This window comes from Metopolophium dirhodum, chromosome 7 (assembly GCF_019925205.1).
Source record: "Metopolophium dirhodum isolate CAU chromosome 7, ASM1992520v1, whole genome shotgun sequence".
NCBI classification, from domain to species: Eukaryota; Metazoa; Arthropoda; class Insecta; order Hemiptera; family Aphididae; genus Metopolophium; species Metopolophium dirhodum.
The window spans coordinates 29,354,894-29,378,187 of NC_083566.1; the positions used below are offsets into that span (position 1 = coordinate 29,354,894).

Below are 23,294 nucleotides of genomic sequence, written 5' to 3' on the forward strand. Positions count from 1 at the left end.
TGAAGTTTATCCATCGACTATCTGGCTGATGACGATTGACGATCCGTCGGCGATTATAGTGACTGAGTGCGCGCAATAACTATAATATAATGATATAGCATACGCAATAATATGCACAGTGTATAAATATTTATGATGTTGGTACCTTTATAGCATTATGCTCGTGCAGTCGTTCGACGATCACGAAATCCGAGATTTCTATACGAATTTCTCTGCGACTATGTAACTATATTATATGTATACAGTATACTATATTACTACCGATGTATATACGTTATACACCTAACCTACCTACGCAATATTCGCGTTAAAAGTCGAGTCGAGGTGATGGGCACCTAGTACCTATATACTGCCCATAGTGTATACGTATCGCGTAGGTTCTGATGTATCGTACACGGTACACTGCTGCGGTATCGTGTTGTAGACTTCTGCGGTGGGTCCGAGTTGGACGACCATTAACCATTAACCATTAACCCGCGCGGTACCTACTCACAATTCATAAACATATACCGGATACCAGATGTACCATATACCTATGCATAATAATAAGTATACCTACAGATATAATGTATTGTTATAACGCGTGGTCCCCCTAACGGCGGGCGCGTCCTTGGCACGGTAAAAAATTCCGCGGCCGATTGAAGGTAGGTACACTAATAACAATAATATAATTACGTCGGCGGCCGTTTTCGGTGGTAGTGGCGGCACATCTATATGTGTGTAACGCTTATATATATACGCTATGACATCATCGCACATGCGCGCGCGCGCTCCGTAGTTTCGAACTCTCATCACAATAATAATACATTGTTGGGTACTCGAGACTCGAGTGTGTCGCGGTCCGCGGTTCAGTCACGCCCGATACGCCGTCAATCTTCGACGTCGCCGCCGCCGCCGCCGCCGCCGCCGAACTTACATGCCAATAGAGTTTTCCCCACGATCTCCGCCCCGTCACGTCCGTCGACCGATTTTAGTTTTCTCGTCCCGCAACAACTAGTGGTCGCGACGTCCCGTTCAAGTCTCCAGACGCGACGACATGGCCAATTACGTTTCCACAAAAGTAAGCCGTGGCGCTAAATCTATAGCATTATTATAGAATAAATAGATATTATTCCAATTCATTTACATTAGGACATTAGTGATTACTGATTAGTATACGGTATTATAATAATAATTAATAAATATAATAATATAAAGGTTGCACTAAACATGAAAAATACTTATAATATGCAATTCGTGCAATATAATGTAATTTAAAAATCATGTAATTTATAATTGTGATTATTATTAGGTAGGTATCATTTTTTTTATTTAAATTTTTCTTCGCAGTCGCAGTTGAGTTCCAATGTTCCACCAGAGTTTGATATTTGGTCACACGACATTTCTATTGATTAGAGAGGTCACTTGACCCTTCTAAAAGTATAATATAATTTGATAATATTATATTGACAACGTACTCGCATAGTCGCGTACTATATACCCATACAGTTCCACGACTTTGATATTTTACCAGGGATCTATCCGGCCCCTTGGCCACTCGGCCATCACTGTAAATATACTCGTCTTATTGTATATGTGGGCATGTCGTAGAGGAGGAGGTGAAATAGGAATGCCACAATTTTTTTAGATTTTTCAGCTATGAAATTATTTAGTTATTTGAATAATAAAAAGAGGCGTTACTTTTTCAACCTTCTTCGCCGATAATATAAGCACTACTTAATATTTTGAACAAACGGGATAAAACATATCTGTTTCTGTTTTCGGCCGAACCGAAATAACAATTTTTTTACTTTAGTTTTCATAAAATATTATATAAACAGCACAACACCAACTGAACTTTTTTAAAAGAGATGAGGAAATAGGTTGTGATTTAAAAATAATTTGAAGGACATAACCGTTGCCTATTGATAGTTATTTCCTACATAGGTACTTAAAGTTACGACACTGACGCCTAGTCGGAGGATTTGTCGAACTTCGCCGGTGCCGAATACAAAGCGCAGGTTACCTATATTATATATTTATATCTTAACCTTAATATATATCTACTAAGCTGCTTATTATATACGTAATCATGTCTTACAACCGTTTACATTATAATAATTGGTGGAATACCTCACTTAGTGGTTATAACCGAAATATTATACCTTCAAGAGACAAGGGTGGCCGATCCCATTAGTTGGGAGCGAAAGGATTGTGTAATGTATAGTGTGTATATTCGCTAGTAAAAATTCGTTAGCCTAAACCGGTGTGAAAAAAAATTCACCGGTCTGTTTGGATCATAATATCATTTACATAGTTCATTATCCTAGTAAGGGATAATGTGAGATAATTTTAAACCAGTCTATAGCTTAGCAAATTTCTAGATAGTGTATCAAACAAACGGGCGGTTTAACATCACAGAATTACCGCGGATAATCTTGTTGTTGTTTTATTTTTAATTATATTAAATATCGGATTTAATTCGTTGGTCTTATCAATCAAATTAATTTTCTGATAAAAGTTTTAAATATAATATCGGTATTTGCATTTATTGATTATTGTTGCCACTCTTAATGTCACATAAATACCTACATTATAATTAAGTATTTTCAAAAGATTTCCATAAACTTAATAGCTATTTGTTTACTATAAAAACATATTTCAATAACTGCTATTTTGTATAGTATAATAATTTATTATTGATAGAATATAGTACCCACTAATTCATCATGTGGAATATTTGTTTTTCTTATAGTTAGGTACAAGGTACCATTTAAAAACCGACATTCGTTGAGTAGAAAATAAAAATTTTGTCACAATTTATTAACCATAAACTTCATAAAATAATTAAAAGCAGTGGATTATGTCGATTATGATATGACTAAGACACTAAGTTATTAATAATTCAAATATTTAAATGTCTATAACTGACGCTGATCTAAGAAAAGAGCTATTGAGTGTGAATAAAATAAAATCTATTCATTCTTGCAGTATATATAATAATTAGTAGTTACCATAAGTTAGAATCTTATATATAGGTACTTATATTTTGATAATCTTACATAATATGATAATTTATCATAAATAAATTTAACTATCATGTATTTAATGGGTTATATAAATACTAATAGGTATATTAAAATACAAGAGATTACACGCGTGTGTACGTGTATTAATTATGCCGTTGAAATATTTTTTTAATGACCCCCAAAATACGTACAACATCTAAATAAAAGTAACAAAATTGTCCATCTAATTTTTCTTAAGAATTTAGAGTTATAAATCATGAAAAAATTATTAAAAGTAAATTATTTGGTCAGTTATTATTCTGAACCTCGTTGGACGTGTTTTGCTATGGCCTATGATTACTTGTAATCGTACAACAAATCATTGTATGACGGTTATATGAATAATTAGTTAAATAGTTGATAGGTAAGTTAAAAAAAGGTATTTTTTTCTTTTCATGTTTATTGTATTTTACAGAAATTATTCAGTTTATATCATTTTTGTCAAATTTATTGTACTAATTCTGAGATGAAAATTACACTTTTAACTATTTAAAAATGTAGGTGCTTAAAAATAAAAGTAATTACTAACTAATAATTATTTTTTCACAACAACAGTCTTACTTAATAATAATAATAAACCAAAAATCGATCAATTAGCACTCATACATAGGTACTTCTTCTAATAAAGAGTACATATGTACCTAATATATTTCACTTTCTGAGCTATGGCTAACATACAACAGCGTTCAGTTATACATCACAGTAAACACAGTTAGTAGAATGAGTTATCCGTTCATAATATATTATGATATGATTGATTTCAAATGATGAAATAAAAAATGTGAATAAGTAAGTTGCAGATGGCAACTATCGATATTAATATCAATTCATACGCGTACGGATGAACACGATAGCATGATTCATCACAATATACTGGGTGTCTCTTTAGATGTCTTTATTATATAGATATTATAATATAATAATTAATAATATAGATGACCGGTGATGTTAATTTTTAAATATTATGAGAATTTTGTAATAAAAAATGGTTTTGTACACAACACTTATTAATATCATATAAAATTTAATTCGTACTCATTGTATATTTTTCTCTTGAATCGCTAATACATTGATGTTATAATGCATTATGGCGTAGTAATTATTGGTATTTTATCATTGCACTAAAATGTTTAACCATAAAGATAAATAGGAATTATAATAATAATATATTCAATCGGTAACCTTTTTGTTTTTTTTTTTGAAGTGTACTCCTACCGTATTTGCATCACCAAATTTTGATGCAAAAGAAGATGCGATTGCTCTTAAAAAGGCAATGAAAGGCTTTGGATGTGACCAAAAAGTCATAATTGACGTGATCGCAAATCGAGGCGTTGTGCAGCGCATTGAAATCGCAGAGGCCTTCAAGACGTTGTACGGAAAGGTAAAAATAAATTAAATCTTAAAATTTAAAATTTTGGGTTTTATCGTTAGAGCGTGGATTATAATTTATTAACAAATAGTATATGTTATCACGGTGAAAACAATGTTTAGGATCTGAAAAAAGAATTAAAAAATGAACTAAGTGGACACTTCGAGGACACCGTGTTGGCCATGATGACGCCACTTCCGGACTTGTATGCAAAGGAGTTGCATGACGCTATCTCCGGAATAGGCACCCACGAGGAAGTGCTCGTTGAGATATTGTGTACCTTGAGCAATTTTGGTGTACGGACAGTTACCGAATGTTACGAAAAACGTAAGTAATCGGATTAATTAAAATAGAAAGACCGTTTGTTTGGGAAAATTAGGTATAGGTACTAATCATGAATATTACGATCGTCGATTTACTTTGCATAGGCACCAGCTATATGTTAATTGGTAGAAATTATATTTTGATTATTGATACTGATATTGAAATTTGCAATTTTTATGAAATTCGAATTTTATACACTCGAGTGTATAAACATTAAACATACCAATATTTATAATACCTATAAGGAAATTATAATCAAAACAAATATAATAATCTGAAACTTGCTTGAAATACGGCACACGCGATAACTTTTCTATTGTATTTAGGCAGCGTTTTTATTTTATATTCTACGTTTGATGATGTAATCAACATTAAAAAAGAAAAACATACCTATAGTTAGTATAAAGTTTTTTATTATGTCTCAAAGAATTTACACCATAATGACATTGGGATAGTCGTAAATTATCTGCATACATATACCTATATCTAAATAATACTCGTTTCTACACAAGGGACGGATACATTTTTTTTATTTAGTACTATAGGTATATCAAAAACAATAAACATCGAGAATTAATAGCATATTATATTATTGCCATATTGTTATCAATCAATAATTTAGTGCTTTTAGACTTTTATTGTTTAAATATATTATGTTTAATGACTAATGAATTTAAACATTTGTCTTTTCCAAGTACTCGAATGACGGTTGGTTAAAAAATCAATTGGCATTTGACATTAGTAATTTCGTTGCAGTTTTGATTATTATTATTGTTATTATTGTTCTAATTTTAGATACTAAGCACAGCGTTTACAGTGTGTATTTTTTCTTTGCACTGCAATCCTCCTTAGGAAAACTATTTATTTATTTATTTATTTTTTTAGTGGGGGGAGGCATTAAAATTGAGTATACTTTTCTTAGAATCGTGATATATATATATTTTTTAAAGTGTAATTATTTGTTAACAGGTTACAAATTTAAATATATAAACGAACTTACAAAAATTAAAAAATATAGGTACCTACTTGTTTTTGATAAAACTGTGACCATTTTGGGATAACCTTGTTACAATCAAAATTGTAATAATTTATCATTGATTTTAGTTTATGATTATAATTTATAATACGGTTACACGGAACTGGTTGAGTATATGGAGCGACATAACGACTAGGGACTGTCCAGTGGACCAATACTCGGTTGCGGTATCCTGTATATCTAACTATAATTATTTTTTATATTATTTTGTTTTTTTTCATAGTTCAAAAGATTAGTACGTCTGTTATTTTTCTAGTCACAAATTTACATTAAATATACATTTTACGATAATTATTTTAATTAACTAACAATTAACATGTAAACTCTCCTTTTATAAGTGTCACCAATGGGTGGCTTCTTTCTTCAATTTTATCATGTCATACTTTACTCTGAGCCTATATGCTTATTGTGTCATCTGGTACAGATTGTATATTACTTATTTAAAATAAAAAAAAAAAAACGATTATTATATTTATTGGATTTATCTTTATTAAAGTTGTAAATATATTTACATAATATTATTTATTTAAAAATAAAAATATTCATAGTAGGTGTTTATTGGAAATTATTTAAATTTTAATGTTTTTGTCACCACATAATTTAAAACTATGTACCTACCTATTCATTTCAGAAATGTTTTTAAATATAACTTATCAAACTGGAAGTTTCAAATATATAGTATAGTATCATACATTCACCAATATTCAAATTCCCTAACATATTTTACATCAACACAGCGTAAAATCCAAATTAAAAAGATATTATTGTAGTAATTTAATTATATTATTAACACGAAAATGTCTGTAATATGGTTAATGATTTTTGACCAAATGTTGTTCCCGTATAGCTATTAGCTTGTGTACCTATACCCTTGAAGTAGAACGATGATGGTACTATTCATCTTCTTGGTGGGAGTCGGGATATAGGCATATATCTAACTCGAGATACTTTCAAAAATACTTTTTCTTCATATAATTTATTGTTCAAAATATGTTCTCCAAACTTGACCTTCTTGTCAAATAGAGTTTGAAATAATCATAATAATGAGAATTTTAAAGACCACAGTTAATGTTTTATGTCAATAGTTATAATATATAATTATATGTAAGGCATTTAACGTCTGATTAACGATTTAATGAATAGTGAAAAACTGAATGAATTTGTATTTTGTTGGCATCATTATCTAAACAACTCTGTACTTATAATTAACTGGTAATTTTTTCGAAAAAACTGGCATAATATAAATGATAATATTATATTATACATAAATAACGGTTTAACCATAAATATTGTTTTGAAAACATAAATTATAGTAAAATATATAGCATTTAAACTTCAACTTAGTTATGTATTTAAATATAATATATATTAATACATTATTTAATACAGCAACATTAATATATACAGTTTATTGCATGCCGGTTTGTGAAATAGTGTACGAAAATAAAATTCTCTACCCTAATTTATATCTAAACGCTGTCACCTTATTTCGTATTTCGTATTGACTGATTCGTATAGGTAGTATAGGTATATTATATTATGATATTTTTTAAATCACATTTTTTATTGTTCGCGCGTTTCAACAATCGCTGTCAAATGTACATCGACCTTTGACGAGTATTTTACATTTTCACATGCCTAATAATATTATTATATATTATGATTTACGACGACGTCTGTCGTTTTTGGACAACATAAAATACATATTGTATTATAATATTATTCGTCGTAGATTTCTGCACACGAAAACGTATTTAATTTTATTAATGAAAATAAAAACTTAAAAACCCATTCACGAGAACCAGTTGTCTGTATAATGAGTAACCACTTATTTTATTTTTTGAACGGACGCACATACACAAGCTTTATTGTATAGAGTATAATATTATACATTATACGTAATAATAATAATAATAATAATAATAATTGATGAAAGTATTGAACGAACGAGCGTCGTGTCGCGTTTGTTATTTTAGAGCCGTAATAAAATTACCGGTCATCATTACGAATTTACGATATATGGTTACGGCGTCCATTTGAAACTAGGAAAATCAACCGAAAGGCCGGTCTTCTCCCCCGTGGAATGAGCCTATATGTCTAATATCTAACCCATGTATATGGCACGACTACTTATATAAATTGAAACTTTTTTCGAGTTCAGTTATTTACTGTAGTTGTATCATCTATCTCATATCTGAAGTATAGCGAGGTAGTTGTATAATATTATTAATACACAATTATTTTTTACATCAGTATTTAAAATTTTAACTGCCGCGTGAGTGGTTTTTATTATAATATATTTTTTCATACTTAAATTATACAATAGGCATATTATATTATATATTTATATCGTCAGAACAGCCGCATTCACAACACTTAATATTGCTATATGTTATATAGTTGTAAAGTTGTAACTTGTAGGTATGCCAGCTGGTGCATCGTACATATTATATCAGTATGTCATAATATAGTTAAAACGCGATTATAATATTATGTGTAAGAAGTACTTATACCTACGAATAATGGAACCTAAATTACTGTATATATTTATTTTGAACCAGATACGTGTTGTTTTAAAAATAAAAATATTAGGTACCTATCCATCTACCTAAACTAACGAATCGTTAGTAACGGTTGTATTGTACACATTCGAGTCCCATGCGATTGAACCACATTATTCTCCAACGAATATATTATGATCGGTTAAATCCACGTTCTTTGATCCGTTTATATATCACGTTAGCACTCGATATCTCAACAATATAATATACTTATACTCATATTATGTGTATGTGTAGTGACTATTGAACACATGTTTATCTTATACGGCTAAAATAGAACGTGGAATTTAAAACAGCTATTTCTACACCTTATCACCGTCATTCTTGTAATACCACTGGTATGTCGGATATTTTAGAATTGGAAAGTAACACGATATCCCAGACTTGTGCAGTGTATTATTTGCAGACTTATTTAAAAATAATCTCGATAATTATTATCACACATGCACATGCATTACTAGCGATTCGTGGACTGCTTTTTTTCCCAATAAAAACTATTTATTTTGAAACTGCATACCTATTATTATTATTAAAATATATTATACGTATTTCGAGGTACTATAATAATATTATTAAATTATAGTTTTTTGAACATCAGACTTCTACTAACGATAAATTAATGTATTATGTATTTATGGTTTCAGTTTACGGGCATAATCTCGAGAAGGATATTAAAGGTGATACATCGGGCCATTTCAAACGTCTATGCGTATCTTTAAGTATGGTAAGATAATATAATAATACATATTTTATAATTAATTTTATTATTATGTACCTATATGAGATTATATTTTTATTACATCATTGATATTGTACTATATTGTTCATAATTTTGCTTTGGAGAATAGATGACAATTACATAGGTACCAATCATTTATTAATTAAAGATAGGAAGTAAGTAGGATTTAGGTAATAAACTTTACACTTTTTTTTTGTTAAATTTAAAACACTTGGTTTGTATAGGTACCTAGTACCTACCTACTTACCAACTCTGTATATTATAGTGTAATAATCATATGACTGCATTAGTTGTAAATAGTATACGATATGATGTCACCAATGGGTAATTACAAATAGAAAATATTGAAATAGAGAAATGTATGTATATCTAAAATAAACATAGCTATTAAAATATTTTATAGATATCTATTTTATGCGCAAGTAATTAAGAGCCCAGATACGCATAATATAAAGCATATTATGGATGCTTGGAGTGAGTCACAGTTTTTAATTAATGCAATTTTTTCATACAAACATTTTCATTGAAACCGATCACACTGTGAAATTATTGTGGTCACCCGTAGTTATATTATTATTATTTTATTTTTTTTACAGTACGGACGAACCTTTTAGATTTGAATATAAAAAATAATAAAGTGCTTTATGGAAACTAGGGTCAAATTTTACTCGTAGAGTCAAGATTATTATCAACTGATTGTGATTAAACATATTATTTTAACGTGTAGGTGTTTTTGGTCTGATCATAAGGCAATCTGGTTATGTAGGCATTAGATTCCTTTAATAGTGTAGTCTTATTAATACATTTTGGACATTCAGATTTCAGACGCGTATTCCTCATTATATGTAAACTATTATCCAATATTTATATTATTATTTAATAATATTACAGAACCGTAAAGTATTATCTATATTGAATATAATAATATCTAATATATACATATATAGTATATACAGGCACATATTTTATAAAATAGGCACTTTTGTGAAAGTGTATTAAAACATTATACATTTATACCGGTATATACGCAATACGCATTAAATGGTTATAGAGAATTTTATTTATGAAATAATTTTATAAGACATAAATTCAACTTCATAAATCATAATAGTAGATTGTAATACAACTCATAAGGCATGTCTAATCCGCGGCCATCGGCAGATTTAAGGCTAAGTAAGTAAGTAGTATAGTAGTACGCGTAGCAAACTACGTCTATCTCAAAACTGTCAACTACATCTATAGTATAAAAGAATCATCTCTTGCTTTTACATATATTATATATTCTTTTCGATTTTCTTATCAGAATTAAATATTAATTGTTATTGGTTTACAATATTGTTCGAATATAGAAAGAAAAATTTAATTTTTCAGGGAAATCGAGATGAAACACCTACTGTTGATGAGAACGCGGCGCGTATAGATGCCGAGGCTTTGTACAACGCAGGAGAAAAAATAAAATGGGGCACGGACGAATCTGAATTCAACAGGATTTTGGTTACTAAAAGTTACCAGCATTTGAGGCGCGTATTTGTGGAGTATGAAAAATTGGCTTCTAAGGACTTGGAAGAATCAATTAAAAGCGAATTTTCTGGAGATATTTGCATGGGCCTACTGTCCCTGGGTACGAATAATTATTTTTTATCGGAGACAAAATATTAATCATTTTTTTTATAATACTCTACAAGAAATGAAGTGATGTACAACAATTACGATTTTTTTATGTGTCATACCTTCTTCTTATTCTTCTTCACTGGCATTCACAAGACCCCACGACCTTTAAAAGAGTCTTTTCTGCCATCACTCCGTCTACCACCTCTTCCTCGGTCTGCCTCGAGGCTTTTTCCCTGCCGGTTTCCATTCCATGACTGTTGTTCTGGTGGTTTCTTCTTCGCTTATTCTCATAATATGTGTCATACCTACATTAAAATAATCGTGCTCATTGAATTTTCAGTGAAGTGTGTGAAAAGTAAAGTCGAATTCTTCGCGGAGCGTTTGCACAAGAGTATGGCCGGCTTGGGAACAGATGACAAAACACTTATAAGAATCGTCGTGTCCAGATCAGAAATTGACCTAGGAGACATAAAACAAGTGTTCGAAAAGAAGTACGGTAAAAGTTTGGAGTCGTGGGTAACCGTAAGTTTTTTGTTTATATTTTTTACTTTTAATGTTTAATGTTACGTAATTAAGTCGTTTTTATTAATTTATTCTATATTTTTCAGGGAGATACCTCTGGAGACTACAGGAAATTATTGTTAAAAATTATCGCTTAAACGACGGTTTAATTTTAAATTTTTTCACAGGTGACTTCATTTATACATCAAATTATTATTTAAATCATTATATTATTGTTATTTAATTAAGTTTCATCAATTATTTTATATTATATACCTACATTAATTTTAATTGTTAAGTAAAGTACGTATAGCAACTACATTATATTGTGATTTTTTCTAAAAGCGTAAACCTATTGGATTTTTATACTTATATTGCTTAATTTTACTATACGTAATAAACCTATTTATTGTTTAATATTGACTGACCAAAATATATTAACATGATGGTGTACAATAAAAGTGTCAGTAGTATAGAATTTAGTATTTAAATACTGCACTTAAACGTCTTAAACTAACAATATCACTATTTTAAATTCTACTGCTTTTGTGTGAAATTATTTTGCGTAGGTATTTATATTTTAATCTATATCTTTTGGACCAAAGTAGGTACATAATTCTTAAATATAATTAAACTACGCTATACATAGTGAAAACAATAGTATCAGTTTTATTATTTTAATCTTTAATAGTTTATTAGGTATCAAATATATATAAATGTACGTATAATTTTGGAAAAAATATGTTAAATGTGTGCTTGTTTTTGATGGTCCAAATATCGATTTGAAAATCTTCAATGATGAAACAGACACTTTGAAAAAAATGTTCATGCAAAAAAAGTATACATGAAAATATAAGTATATATAATGTTTTGAAATTTGATGAGATTTAAACGTTATTATTTTGTATGAAATAGTTAATTCAAATGCTGTAAATACCAAATAGTGTTAAAAATAAATCAAAATAATCAGTTTTTAAATGTACAGGTTAGGTAACAACCAAAACCAAACATTATTTGGTGTATTATAAACTGTAGTATATTTATAAATTATAATTGTATTACCAAATTTTATATACCAAAATACCAAATAGTATTTAAATTTGATAACATTTTAAATATAATTGCCAATTAATCTGCAGCCTATACACTTTTCCTATCATTAATACTATACATATCGCTGTAAAGTATAAAATGTACAGTAGGTATATAAAATATAAATGGTAGGTAAAGTGTGTTTATCGGTCATCTATAATAATTCAAATTAACTGGAAAACAGTATTTGTGTCTTTTAAATGTGTGTGGTTGGAAATTGGAATTTAGATTGTGCCGTCGCGGTCGGTTGCATGTGATGGACTGTTGAGTTCTATTGTTTTGTTTTGTTTATTATTCATTACTATTTGTGGACCAGAATTACAACAACATACATACTGAAAAATAAATTATAATCTATGGACACTTAGTACTTATAGAAGTTTCATGAAATGCTATAATTATGTCGTTTTATTTACTGATTTTACTCCATGTGTAAAGCACATTGGAATTTAAATCAAGTATTATTGATTATTATTTATTACCATTATAGGTAAGAACATATTAAAGAGAATCCTGGCCCTAGGCTCTTTAAAAATGTATAAACAGACCAACATAAACTCTAAAGCCGGGTTCACACTACACCGTGTCGTATTTTTATTTTTTATGTTTATACCAAAATACAATACCAATAATATAAATATTGTACCTGATGATAACACTAGATAATTTTTTTTTAGTTACCACTTTTCTACATATAAACACACGGTTAAAAGTTGAATATATTCAAAGGTATGCGGTATCGTTACTGTGATTATTTTACACGACACCGTGTTGTAGTGTGAACCCGGCTGAAATGCCGAGTTGATATTACTAAATAATTATGTATAACCGGTATATAGGGGTATAATATTTCAAATTTATATTCAATAGATTTCTCTAGATTGACTAGATATTTAAATTTTGGGTTCGAATATAGAACAATCATTACAAATTGTAATAAGACAAAATTAAAATACATTTAAGCACTTTTTTTTTATAGTCACTTAATCTACTTTAAAAAATAAATATAATTTTAAAAAGGTTGGTAACTGGGTAAGTGTATGTCGCTCTGCTGTACAGTAGGTTAAAAGTGGGTCACTATATAATGTATGGTATTAAATGTGAATGCAATGATATAATATCATTCTGAGCGGAGACGGTTTGTCAGTGTGGATATTTTATTATGTTTGTACCGACATATTGTTATTACTTATTATTAAAACGGTAGCTGGTTATTGAATTAATATTATAAAATTACTTCAAAAAAACTAAAATTGTTATTCTTGGTTATTTGATATGTAATTTCGTCCAAATTTTAACAAAAAATAACTATAAAAAAACAGTGTTTTATATTTTTGAGATTATTTGGTTACAGAATAACCTACTTTCGTGAAACCTTGTTTAAAATTTTCAATCTGTATAGCTATAAAAGTTGAATATTTTATAAATTTTTAACTACAAAATCATTTTAAAATTAAAAATTTAATAAATGTTGTCAAAAATTGAACTTTAAATGTTTATTAAAATTGTTGACCCAACAAATAACATTTATTGACATTAATAGAAAAAAAAACTAAAAAATTGAAAATAGAAAATGTCTGTTAACAGCTCAAAACAAATCAAAATATTTTGAAAATTTTATGGTGTATAGAAAATGAAAATATAAACATTCAGTCAAATTTCCATGTAATTACAGTCATTCGTTTTTGAATTACAAAATAAGAAAATCGCTATATGACTGCAAATCGAGTGAATGTTGTAAAAATATGAACTTCAAACGCCCATAAAAATTTAATTTGACTTTCTTAGACATTTTTTTTTTTAAAAAGGTAGACAAGTTTTTGAGGAATCTTGTATTACATTTTCAAATCTTAGATTTAAAAAGAAAAAGTTTAATGAAATTTTTTTAAATTATTTGCACATTTTTGAGATTTTACGTGTCTGATCAAGATTTGAACTATAAATAGTTATATAAAAAAAATTGTGACTGTGAGTTTTTAGTATTTTTCAACTGTCATTGTAGCAATATATTAGGAGCCCTCTATTACATTTTCAAGCTTTTTCACCCGACGAATAAAATTTAATTGACACTTATAGAAAAAAAAAACTAAAAAAATTGGAAACTGAAAATGTTCGTAAACAGTGTTCAGAGCCGGGCCAATCAATAGCGGTGCTCTTGGCAAAATAAAAATATGCACCCCTTCCCCCTCCAAAAAAAAATTTAATTTAACTTATTTACTTGTAAGCATAATCAATAATGTTTACTTTAAAGCTTAAGAGTTAAGTTTATTATTTTAATAATTAAAATAACAACATTTTAAGAATATTTCAAAATAAAGATAATAATAACGAAGTTAATTGATTTGTATTACCTACTTTGATATGACTTTTATAACAAATTCTTAAAAACAGTACCACATAAACAAGAATCGTATAAGAAATTTAAATAAAATAATACAAATAATACCTACTTCAAATTAAATAGAATTTAGTACAACATATTTATTAAACAAATTTCACTTTTCCGGCTTTTTTGGAAGCAAATTCTTCGATGATTGATGTGTAGTCATATACACATGTACACATATACACATTATAGTCGTTCTATTTTTATTATTATCGGCCACAGGAAACACATTGATATTTCCTGCGGCTTGTATACGTGTAGAAATATATACATTGTTATAAATAAAATATATTACTTAACGATATAATTCGGTAGGTACCAGTTATCGGTCGATCAGTCGATCGTCGTGAATGAAAATTAATTTCAATAATCAATAGTAAATTTGAGGTTTAACTTGGTATACAAATTTATAACACAGTATTAATAAACTCGCATCTAATAAAAAATATTAACATATTGAAATATTTTTACTTCAAATTCAAATTTAATGATATCAAATTTTGCGCCCACCTTGCCAGGCCCTCTGCCCGGCCCTGACAGTGTTGTATCGTGTATAGACGCCGTGCAAACCATGAAATAGCGCGCGCCGTAGTGGACCACTTACGAACTAATCGATAGCAACGAATGAAATGTGTATATTGTATAATATGTTAGTTACCTACCTAGGTTAGGCAGTAATTATTAAATTATGTTAGTTCTGACTTTAGACTATTGTTGTTTATCGTTGTTGCACATAATAATAGTATCATACCTACATATTGTACATATTAAAAACATAAATACCTTTTCACTTTATTTGTAAAAATAAATAACATATATTTCACAGGTTAACTAAGTCTTAATACATATATTTTTTTCCAACATCTAATAAATATAATAATAATATATATGATTGTATAATATGACAACTTCTTATTTTATCTTTAAAATAATATTGATATATAATATTATGTATGTAAAAATTATATTTATATTATTAAAAAAAATAAACAAATATGTTGAATAAAACATAATATTATGATACAATTAAAAATTTAAATAAGTAATTTTGGCAAGTAAAAATGAAAGTAAAAATATTCAATTTTGGGCATTAAAGAATTAAGGAAGTATTCGTCTCTATTAATAGTTAACAAAACAGGCTCAATATTATTATAGATAAATAAATCGCAGTATTTTAAACCTGCACAATACATTAATACCTGGACTTGGGTATAGTATACATTAGATTTTTTTAGTTCTAATTTATTATTTACAAATTCTAAATATTTTAAATTAGGTACTCCATTTTTAATAATTTGTTTATTTTTACAAGAGATAGGGCACTTTATTTCAAGAATTCTTTCAATATTTCCATTTTTGATAACAAGACCGTCTGGGCTGGCACACACCCATGGTGTTTTATGATGGATAATAAGTCCTGCCTTAAGTACTATAATATCATCATATAACTCTTGGTATTTTTCAAAAGCTAGAGGTTCATTTAAATTACCATATTTAACATTAATATTACCTTTCATACCTAAGTCAGTTCTTTTTAGGAAAGAGTTAGCAAGCTTATTGAGACCTATGTCCGTCCAATTACGACATGTTTTAATTTTATGTGCCCTCATACTAGCCGAAATACGAAAATGTCTAGAGGTTTTCCAAATTTCTGAAGAAGACTGGCTCATAGTTAAATTATAAATACTTAAAAGATTGTCTGCCAATAAAGCAATATTAGTAAAGTAAAAACTGTTTTCATGAAAATTAAGTGGAAATTTCGATGAAGGAGTATTATTTATAAACAATATTTTTTGGTTAAGTAATATAAGTGAGAAATGATTTTTATTTAAAGAATATGTAAAATCTAGTTCTACTTGATCAATGATGGAATTCAAAATTTGTTTACACTGTCTTTCTGTTTCAGTAAGGCTTTCTTCTTTTAAAAGTGTGCTTAAGCTACATGGTATACTTAAAATGTTATGCATTGAAATTAAATCTTTATGAGTTACATAATCTATAAAATGTTTTTGCCTTTTACATGGGAATAAGTCTTGAATTGTTCTACCTTTCTTATACTTCAATTCTCCAGCCTTTGAAGGTTTTCCCCATTGTTGGGGCAAGTCTGTTTTAGAAATTAGTTGCTCATTATTAATGTAGTAAATTAATGCACATATATGTTTGCATTTTCCTCCTGCGCCAGCAGGACAATCACAAGATGTATTTTTAACTCTTCTAGTTCCATCAATCTAAATAATATAATATAAAGAATAAATATTAAAAAAGAAGATAACATTTCATTATACATAAAAAAAATATAAGACACATGTATTCAAATACTTTACAGCAGTGAATTTGTCATAAAATTAAAATAAATAGTCTAAAAAATGTGTACATTATCTTCCTACCAAGTATAAACATATTAATTATTGTAAGTCGATATATAATACTGTATTGTTGATTTAACTTACTTCAAGAATAACTGTCCATGGATCATAAGACACAGAAGTTTGCCTTATACATAATCCTTTTATTCTAGGTGCAATATGATTAGTAGCCGGTTTTATTTCTTCGACATTAATTAAATGTCCACTTTCTACTAATCTTTTGCCTTTGTCATTTGGAAAAATAAAACTATATGTGACTGGTTGGAAACCACATTTAATTTTTAAGTCTGCCATAAGTCATAACACGACATACCAACAAGTTCAGACGTTCAGGGTCTGGTGATCGGGTGATCCATATATGGTTCGTGGTTTAGTTAATTGATTAGTCTCTATTGAAAATTGATAAGCTTTAGAAAGCTTATCATCTCACCAGTTCAACAAGGTTATTATGAATTTCATAGAATGTAGTCGAAACAAATATAAATAATGTATAAATAGGTAAATGTATGAATGAACCACATGTGGATCATGGACTAATAAAATAGGTTTAATGTGACCCACATATGGGTCAAGGACTGATCAGTCCTGATTTAATTAAACAGTGCATATTGTGTTAAGACAAGGTACAATCAGAATTGACGTAATATTTGAATGTAGTGAATTACATACAATAAAATACAACGGTTTTACTGCATGAATGTATTATTTACGCATATTTGTTGCTATCGATTAGTATGTACATTATCTCCCCAGAGCGCTAGTTGTCAGTTTGCACGGTGTCTATAGAAAATGTCAAGAGGACGTCGCACCCGCATGTGTTGTCTCCGTCTTATTTTTCTATTTTTCCTAATAATAAAGGCGCATTTACACGGTGACAGTAAACCTTGACAGCCGCAGTCATAGCATACGCTGTCAAGGAACTGACATGGTGTAAATCATTTGGCAGTAGCTGTTATGACACTAAGATAGTACTGTCACACTATCTAGCCGAGCTAGATAGTTGACAGTGCTACCGAGATCGCATGACAGCAGCTATCATAGATTGTCACAGTGTATACGCACCTTAACATATTCATATTATGAGTAACATAATTTACGATAAATAAATTTAAATTGTGACATTTTTTTCTTTCCTTTCTATTGACAAAATCATCAACTATTTTGTTTGCAACGGCTAGTGGTTGTTCCAAAAAATAACAATATATTGTAATGTTAAATGGGGCGTATCTAGATTTTTTAAGTGGGGTGTCACTAGTGCCTTAAATAATAAGTTTATTTAACAATTTAATATTTAGGTATCTACATTCTACAGTGTTCCTGATCCATGAGGATTAACTAATTCAAAGTAGCAATGTAATGGAGACAATGGAGTTCTCTGTTCTCATTAAACACTGTAAATTCACACTAACGTTATACTTATAAATATAATAATTACACTATATCGGTTACAGCTTGATCAACTTCATATCGAAATTTCATAATCAAAAAGAAACAATGTAATCAAAATATCATCGATGTTATGAAACGTAAATTTGGCAATTTTCTATATAGTAATTTAAGTGAACAGAATGCGATGACCTTTGAAGTGAAGACAGTAGCCGTCAAGCACAGTTAACAGAAATCACTGCACATGTAATATGGAATTCTTGATAGATAATGCTGTCACCCGTCATTATAAATATTACATATACTTTGAAAGAGATATAGTAACAAGATAGCTGTTAAATTTCATCAAAATAGCAAATATCCGTAATCCGTGTCATATACGTGCACCGTGCACGCATAACAAACTATACAAATACATAAAAAAGTAATATACATTAGTACACCTTACTATAACCTAATGATATGTTCTATACACCGATATTTAAATTAACACATAATCTGTCTAATGTGCGTGGAACTCGCGTTCTAATCGAGGTTGATTAAATCACGCGATTCGTGTTTTGCTAACATAACTATATTAGGTATTATTCTAAGTCAACAATTTAAATTGTTTTATCTTGGTCGACTATCACTCAATTTTAATATTTTTTTTTTTAAACTGTTTTAAATATATATGATCAAAAAAAAATGGTTATCTTGAAAATTTAAAAAAGTTGACTGCATAAAAAATGTTTGAAAAAAAATTGAATTTTATGCCATTCAATTAGAATTTTCATACTTATTACTGTGAATATAACTGTACCTATTTAAATACATTAATTTTCCAAGGAGATACTATAAGGTTGATACGGGACTTTTTGGACAAACTGTATATCGAGCTTCCAAATATTTTAATCAGGAAAAAAGCAATCACAAACGTTGAAAAAAAAGAGAAAGTTTCTTTGCTGTGTAGTACCTAAGTTTTGAGTGTTCTGGTCGTTGAGTATATTGGACATAGGTGTAAAAACATACATTTGAATTCAATGATATATTATTGTACCTTTACACAATGAAAAACGATTTTAAGTGGAAACGGTCTGTCAGCTTTTATATTTTACTACGATGTCTCATTATGATAAGGTAGTTCTATAATTTACCTAACACCTATACTGTATACTAATACTGTTATGATTGTTATGACTAATGACTTGTGGTTGTTCACCACCGTTTATGAACTACAATGCTCCTTCATATTTTTATATCGTGTAAGTTCGTGTTTTTGATTTTTTTCGAAAAACGACCATTCGTAGATCCGTTCTCTGAAGTGCAGTGTGATTGTAAAATAAGGTTTTATAGATTGTTTGATTTATTATAGAAAGTAAATAGGTATAGGTACAAGGCACTGCATGTTTTTCAAAGGAAAAAAATATTTACCTACTTTATTATCCCTTTAAATCATTTTAAATTGTAATGTAAGTATAAGCCCACTATATGTCTTATGTCTACATAATTCGAATGATTCGTGGTAAAAATTATAGCGCTATATTGGCATTTGAAAGTGATAAGATGTAACGGGGACGCTGTGTATCATTTATATGTTATTTTATTAGTTCTCTGACACAGATCCACTTCCCGCCGGCCTGATAATTGATAAGATTTAAATCGCCAATAGGTGTATCTTGGATTTAGTATACCTTAGTTCACGAACAAATTGGCATCGGTGTACCTAGACTTGTGAACTAATTCAACTGAGATGGACAATTCACTTGTGATGGGTTGAGCATAGCACTTAGTATAAATCAAAAATGGTTCAAAGTTCAATTACTTTCTAAACTTTCCCGATAGAACAATTTTAAATTTTCACAAAATCGGTTAAGTAGTTTTTGAGAATATAAATTTCAGACAAACAATCAACCGACGAATTTATATACGTACAAAAAAAATTATCCTTATTTCTACTAATGATTTCTACTATACCTACTATTACTATTAGCATATAATCTGTAAAGTGTAATCAAAATAAATGTTCGATTTTCATCTTAAATCTCAAAGTCCTTGAGTGAGGAACTGAGGACCTATTCCGGGAAAGTTTCCAATTTTTCTTGCAACAACAATAAGTGACAAAAAGTGGAGAAATTCTTATATTTTTTCGAAATTAAAATTGGACTTCTGGAAAATATTTGTTTTCTGCTTATTGGTCTAAATGCACAAAAAAACTACCAGCTTTCAACAGCCTATGTTAGTGCATTTTAATAATATTCGAACAAAAAATTATTTGTTTTGTTTACAATACAATATATTGATATATTATAATGTACTATTATAAGTTTTATTATTGAATACATTAACCTATGGTATACAATGATATTAATACAATAATACATTATTATATTAAATTTAGGTACCATAGTTGATAGCATAAACAAATAGTCATAAAAAGAGTAGATACACTATTTATGAACAAATAGGTCATAATTAGATATTGCAAAAGCTAGAGAAAAAAATTAAGTGCCCCCCCCCCTTTATCTGGCTACGTCACTGCAGGTGACAGTAATCAGTAAGTATATATACTTTTTTATAGTAATATTTGTAGTTGTGTGTATTAATGGTTAATGGCTACAACTTATAGCAAACACCGAATTTTTTTCAACTCAATGCTCAAAAAAAATTCAGTTTTAAGAGATGCTTAGCGCAAGCTCTATTGCAGCATCTCTTTTCACTCTTGTTCAAACGTTAGTTTCTACCTATTAAAATATATCGTTCAGAAGCTTTTGTGCGACGTACCTATACGTTATGCCGCCTCTCCTGTTATCTGAATTTTGAATTTTTTCGCGCGAATAATTTGACCATCCGGGCAAACGGGTAGAGCAAGAACTATAAAAATCCGGCCAGGAATTCACAGGGATTGAGCACTAATTCTTCACACGAATAAAACATTCAGATTTTGCGTGCGTGTGTGTGGGGGGGGGGGGGGCGTACGATTCTGTCCGATTGAGAACCATGGTTTCAGGTCCGTTATGTTGGCCTAAAAACGTACGTTTACCATAAACCTTTTACTCGTATAGGACATAAGGTCTAGGACATGATATAAACAACATGGTATGATAGCAGAAAGTCGAGGTTTGGTCCAAGTCCACGCAGTACGTCACTTGCTTACCCTCGGGTATTATCGTATTGCCATTAAATTATTATTATAATACTGTACGCCACGTCACGTGCTTACCGAAGGATCTGACTGTCGAAAAGTTACGATCATACCATGTTTAAAACAAGTTGTTTTTTTTATCATGGTCTATGATATAAAGGTGGATTGATCAATCCTTGGTCATAGAGTAATGTCATTACTATTTACTTATGTCCATTTACTATTTAGTCCCAGTTTACGTGATGATTGGAATAATGCCGTATACATAATATGTTTAATATCAATGGCCCTGACAACTACAGCTGCTGACAGACCACATAAATCCATAGAACAATTTATAAATCACAGCATTCAAATATTGTGATAAACTGATAATGTTATGTTGATAAAAGTATTAAATAATATGAATAAATATTCTATTGTCGAATAGTGATTATAGATTATTTTATGTGTTCGGTTTACTGTAGACTGTAATGTACCTATTTACTATTTACTTATAATTTTTTTCTCTTACATTTTAAACCTTAGTAATTATTATTAATTTCGTCCCGACATTGATGTTGTTTAAGAAATTAAATCTTCTCGAGTAGATTTTAAAATGGAAGTGTATACAAAAGCCCCGACCGATTACAAAATCGAAAATGTCAACATTTCATCAAGGTAATAACGACATAGCGCACCTAATAATTGGGCCACTTTTAAATTCCACCGGTACTATATGTTACTTGTAAAAAAAATGTGAATTCCAATGATATTAACTTTTGAAATGTAAATTATATGTAACCCCCCCCCCCCATGCAATATTTTTTATAAATTCTTAGTTACAAGTAAATTTGACTATAATGACATATTTTCTTTCAAAAAGTATTGCTGAAATTAATAATAACACTATGAATATCATAGATTAGATAAAGACTATAATTGTTAATTTGCGTTGGTTAAATATTTGATTTATTGATTATTATCGGAAACTAGATTATGATTGTCATTGTTATACATATTTTGTAAATTTGATGACTTGAATCTATACCTAATGTACCTAATCATAGTTGGCAACAATTAAATTTAGTTTTAAATTATTAATTTTTATTATTGTGTAGATCTATATATCATATTATATTTGCATTTGTGTATTTATGTGTTATAAATCAAACTCCAAAATCAAGTAATCGAAAATTGGTGGAATTTTCATGTACCAATAATTAATTGTAAAATATTATATTAATGCCTTCTTATATATAGTAAACTGGTTTAGATATAGTCACACAGATATTTTCAAATCTTTTTAATAAGGTCTTCTCCAGATGAGGTCTTGCAATACCCATCGCCGTCTTACAAAATATGTACATACATAGCAAATTTGAGTTCAACACAACCAATTTTGTCTTGGTATAATATTAGTAGGTTTAGGTATTAATGTAATATAATTTATGACCCACTATCAATCTTAAAGGTAACAATATTCTGTGTTTGTACATCAGTTTTTATGATAGTGTAATTTTAAATACCTACTCACTTAAACACACATGACTCACTGAAAAATTAAAATATTTTACATAATTGTTCAAACACAATTACTGTCCTTAACTTAAAGTTTATTAATAGGTTAACTCACTCTAATGTTGAAGCTAACCACACAAAATTGTTTAGTACTTAAGTATTTTAGGATGCTAGCACAAATGCGATTGTGACGTTCTCCTAATCTTTTAAGATATTGAGAGTAGTCGTTGTTTCCAATTTTTCCTTATCAAC

The 23,294-nt window shown here is 29.1% G+C and overlaps 1 protein-coding gene across 1 annotated transcript; it reads left to right on the forward strand.

The window, feature by feature from the left end:
- Positions 1-813: 813 nt before the first annotated feature.
- Positions 814-11,605, forward strand: LOC132949041 (annexin B9-like). Its single transcript, XM_061019793.1, has 7 exons — positions 814-1,060; positions 4,252-4,428; positions 4,539-4,743; positions 8,982-9,061; positions 10,448-10,697; positions 11,028-11,209; positions 11,296-11,605. Exons 1-7 carry the CDS (start codon positions 1,037-1,039, stop codon positions 11,344-11,346), a joined length of 969 nt encoding a protein of 322 aa, XP_060875776.1. The 5' UTR covers positions 814-1,036; the 3' UTR covers positions 11,347-11,605.
- The last annotated feature ends 11,689 nt before the right edge of the window (positions 11,606-23,294 follow it).

Excerpts from the sequence above, each read along its gene's own strand:
- LOC132949041 (XM_061019793.1), top strand. The coding sequence starts at position 1,037 with ATGGCCAATTACGTTTCCACAAAA. Across the intron at positions 4,429-4,538 it reads TCAAGACGTTGTACGGAAAG|GATCTGAAAAAAGAATTAAA; the intron begins GTAAAAATAAAT and ends AACAATGTTTAG. Across the intron at positions 9,062-10,447 it reads TATGCGTATCTTTAAGTATG|GGAAATCGAGATGAAACACC; the intron begins GTAAGATAATAT and ends TTAATTTTTCAG.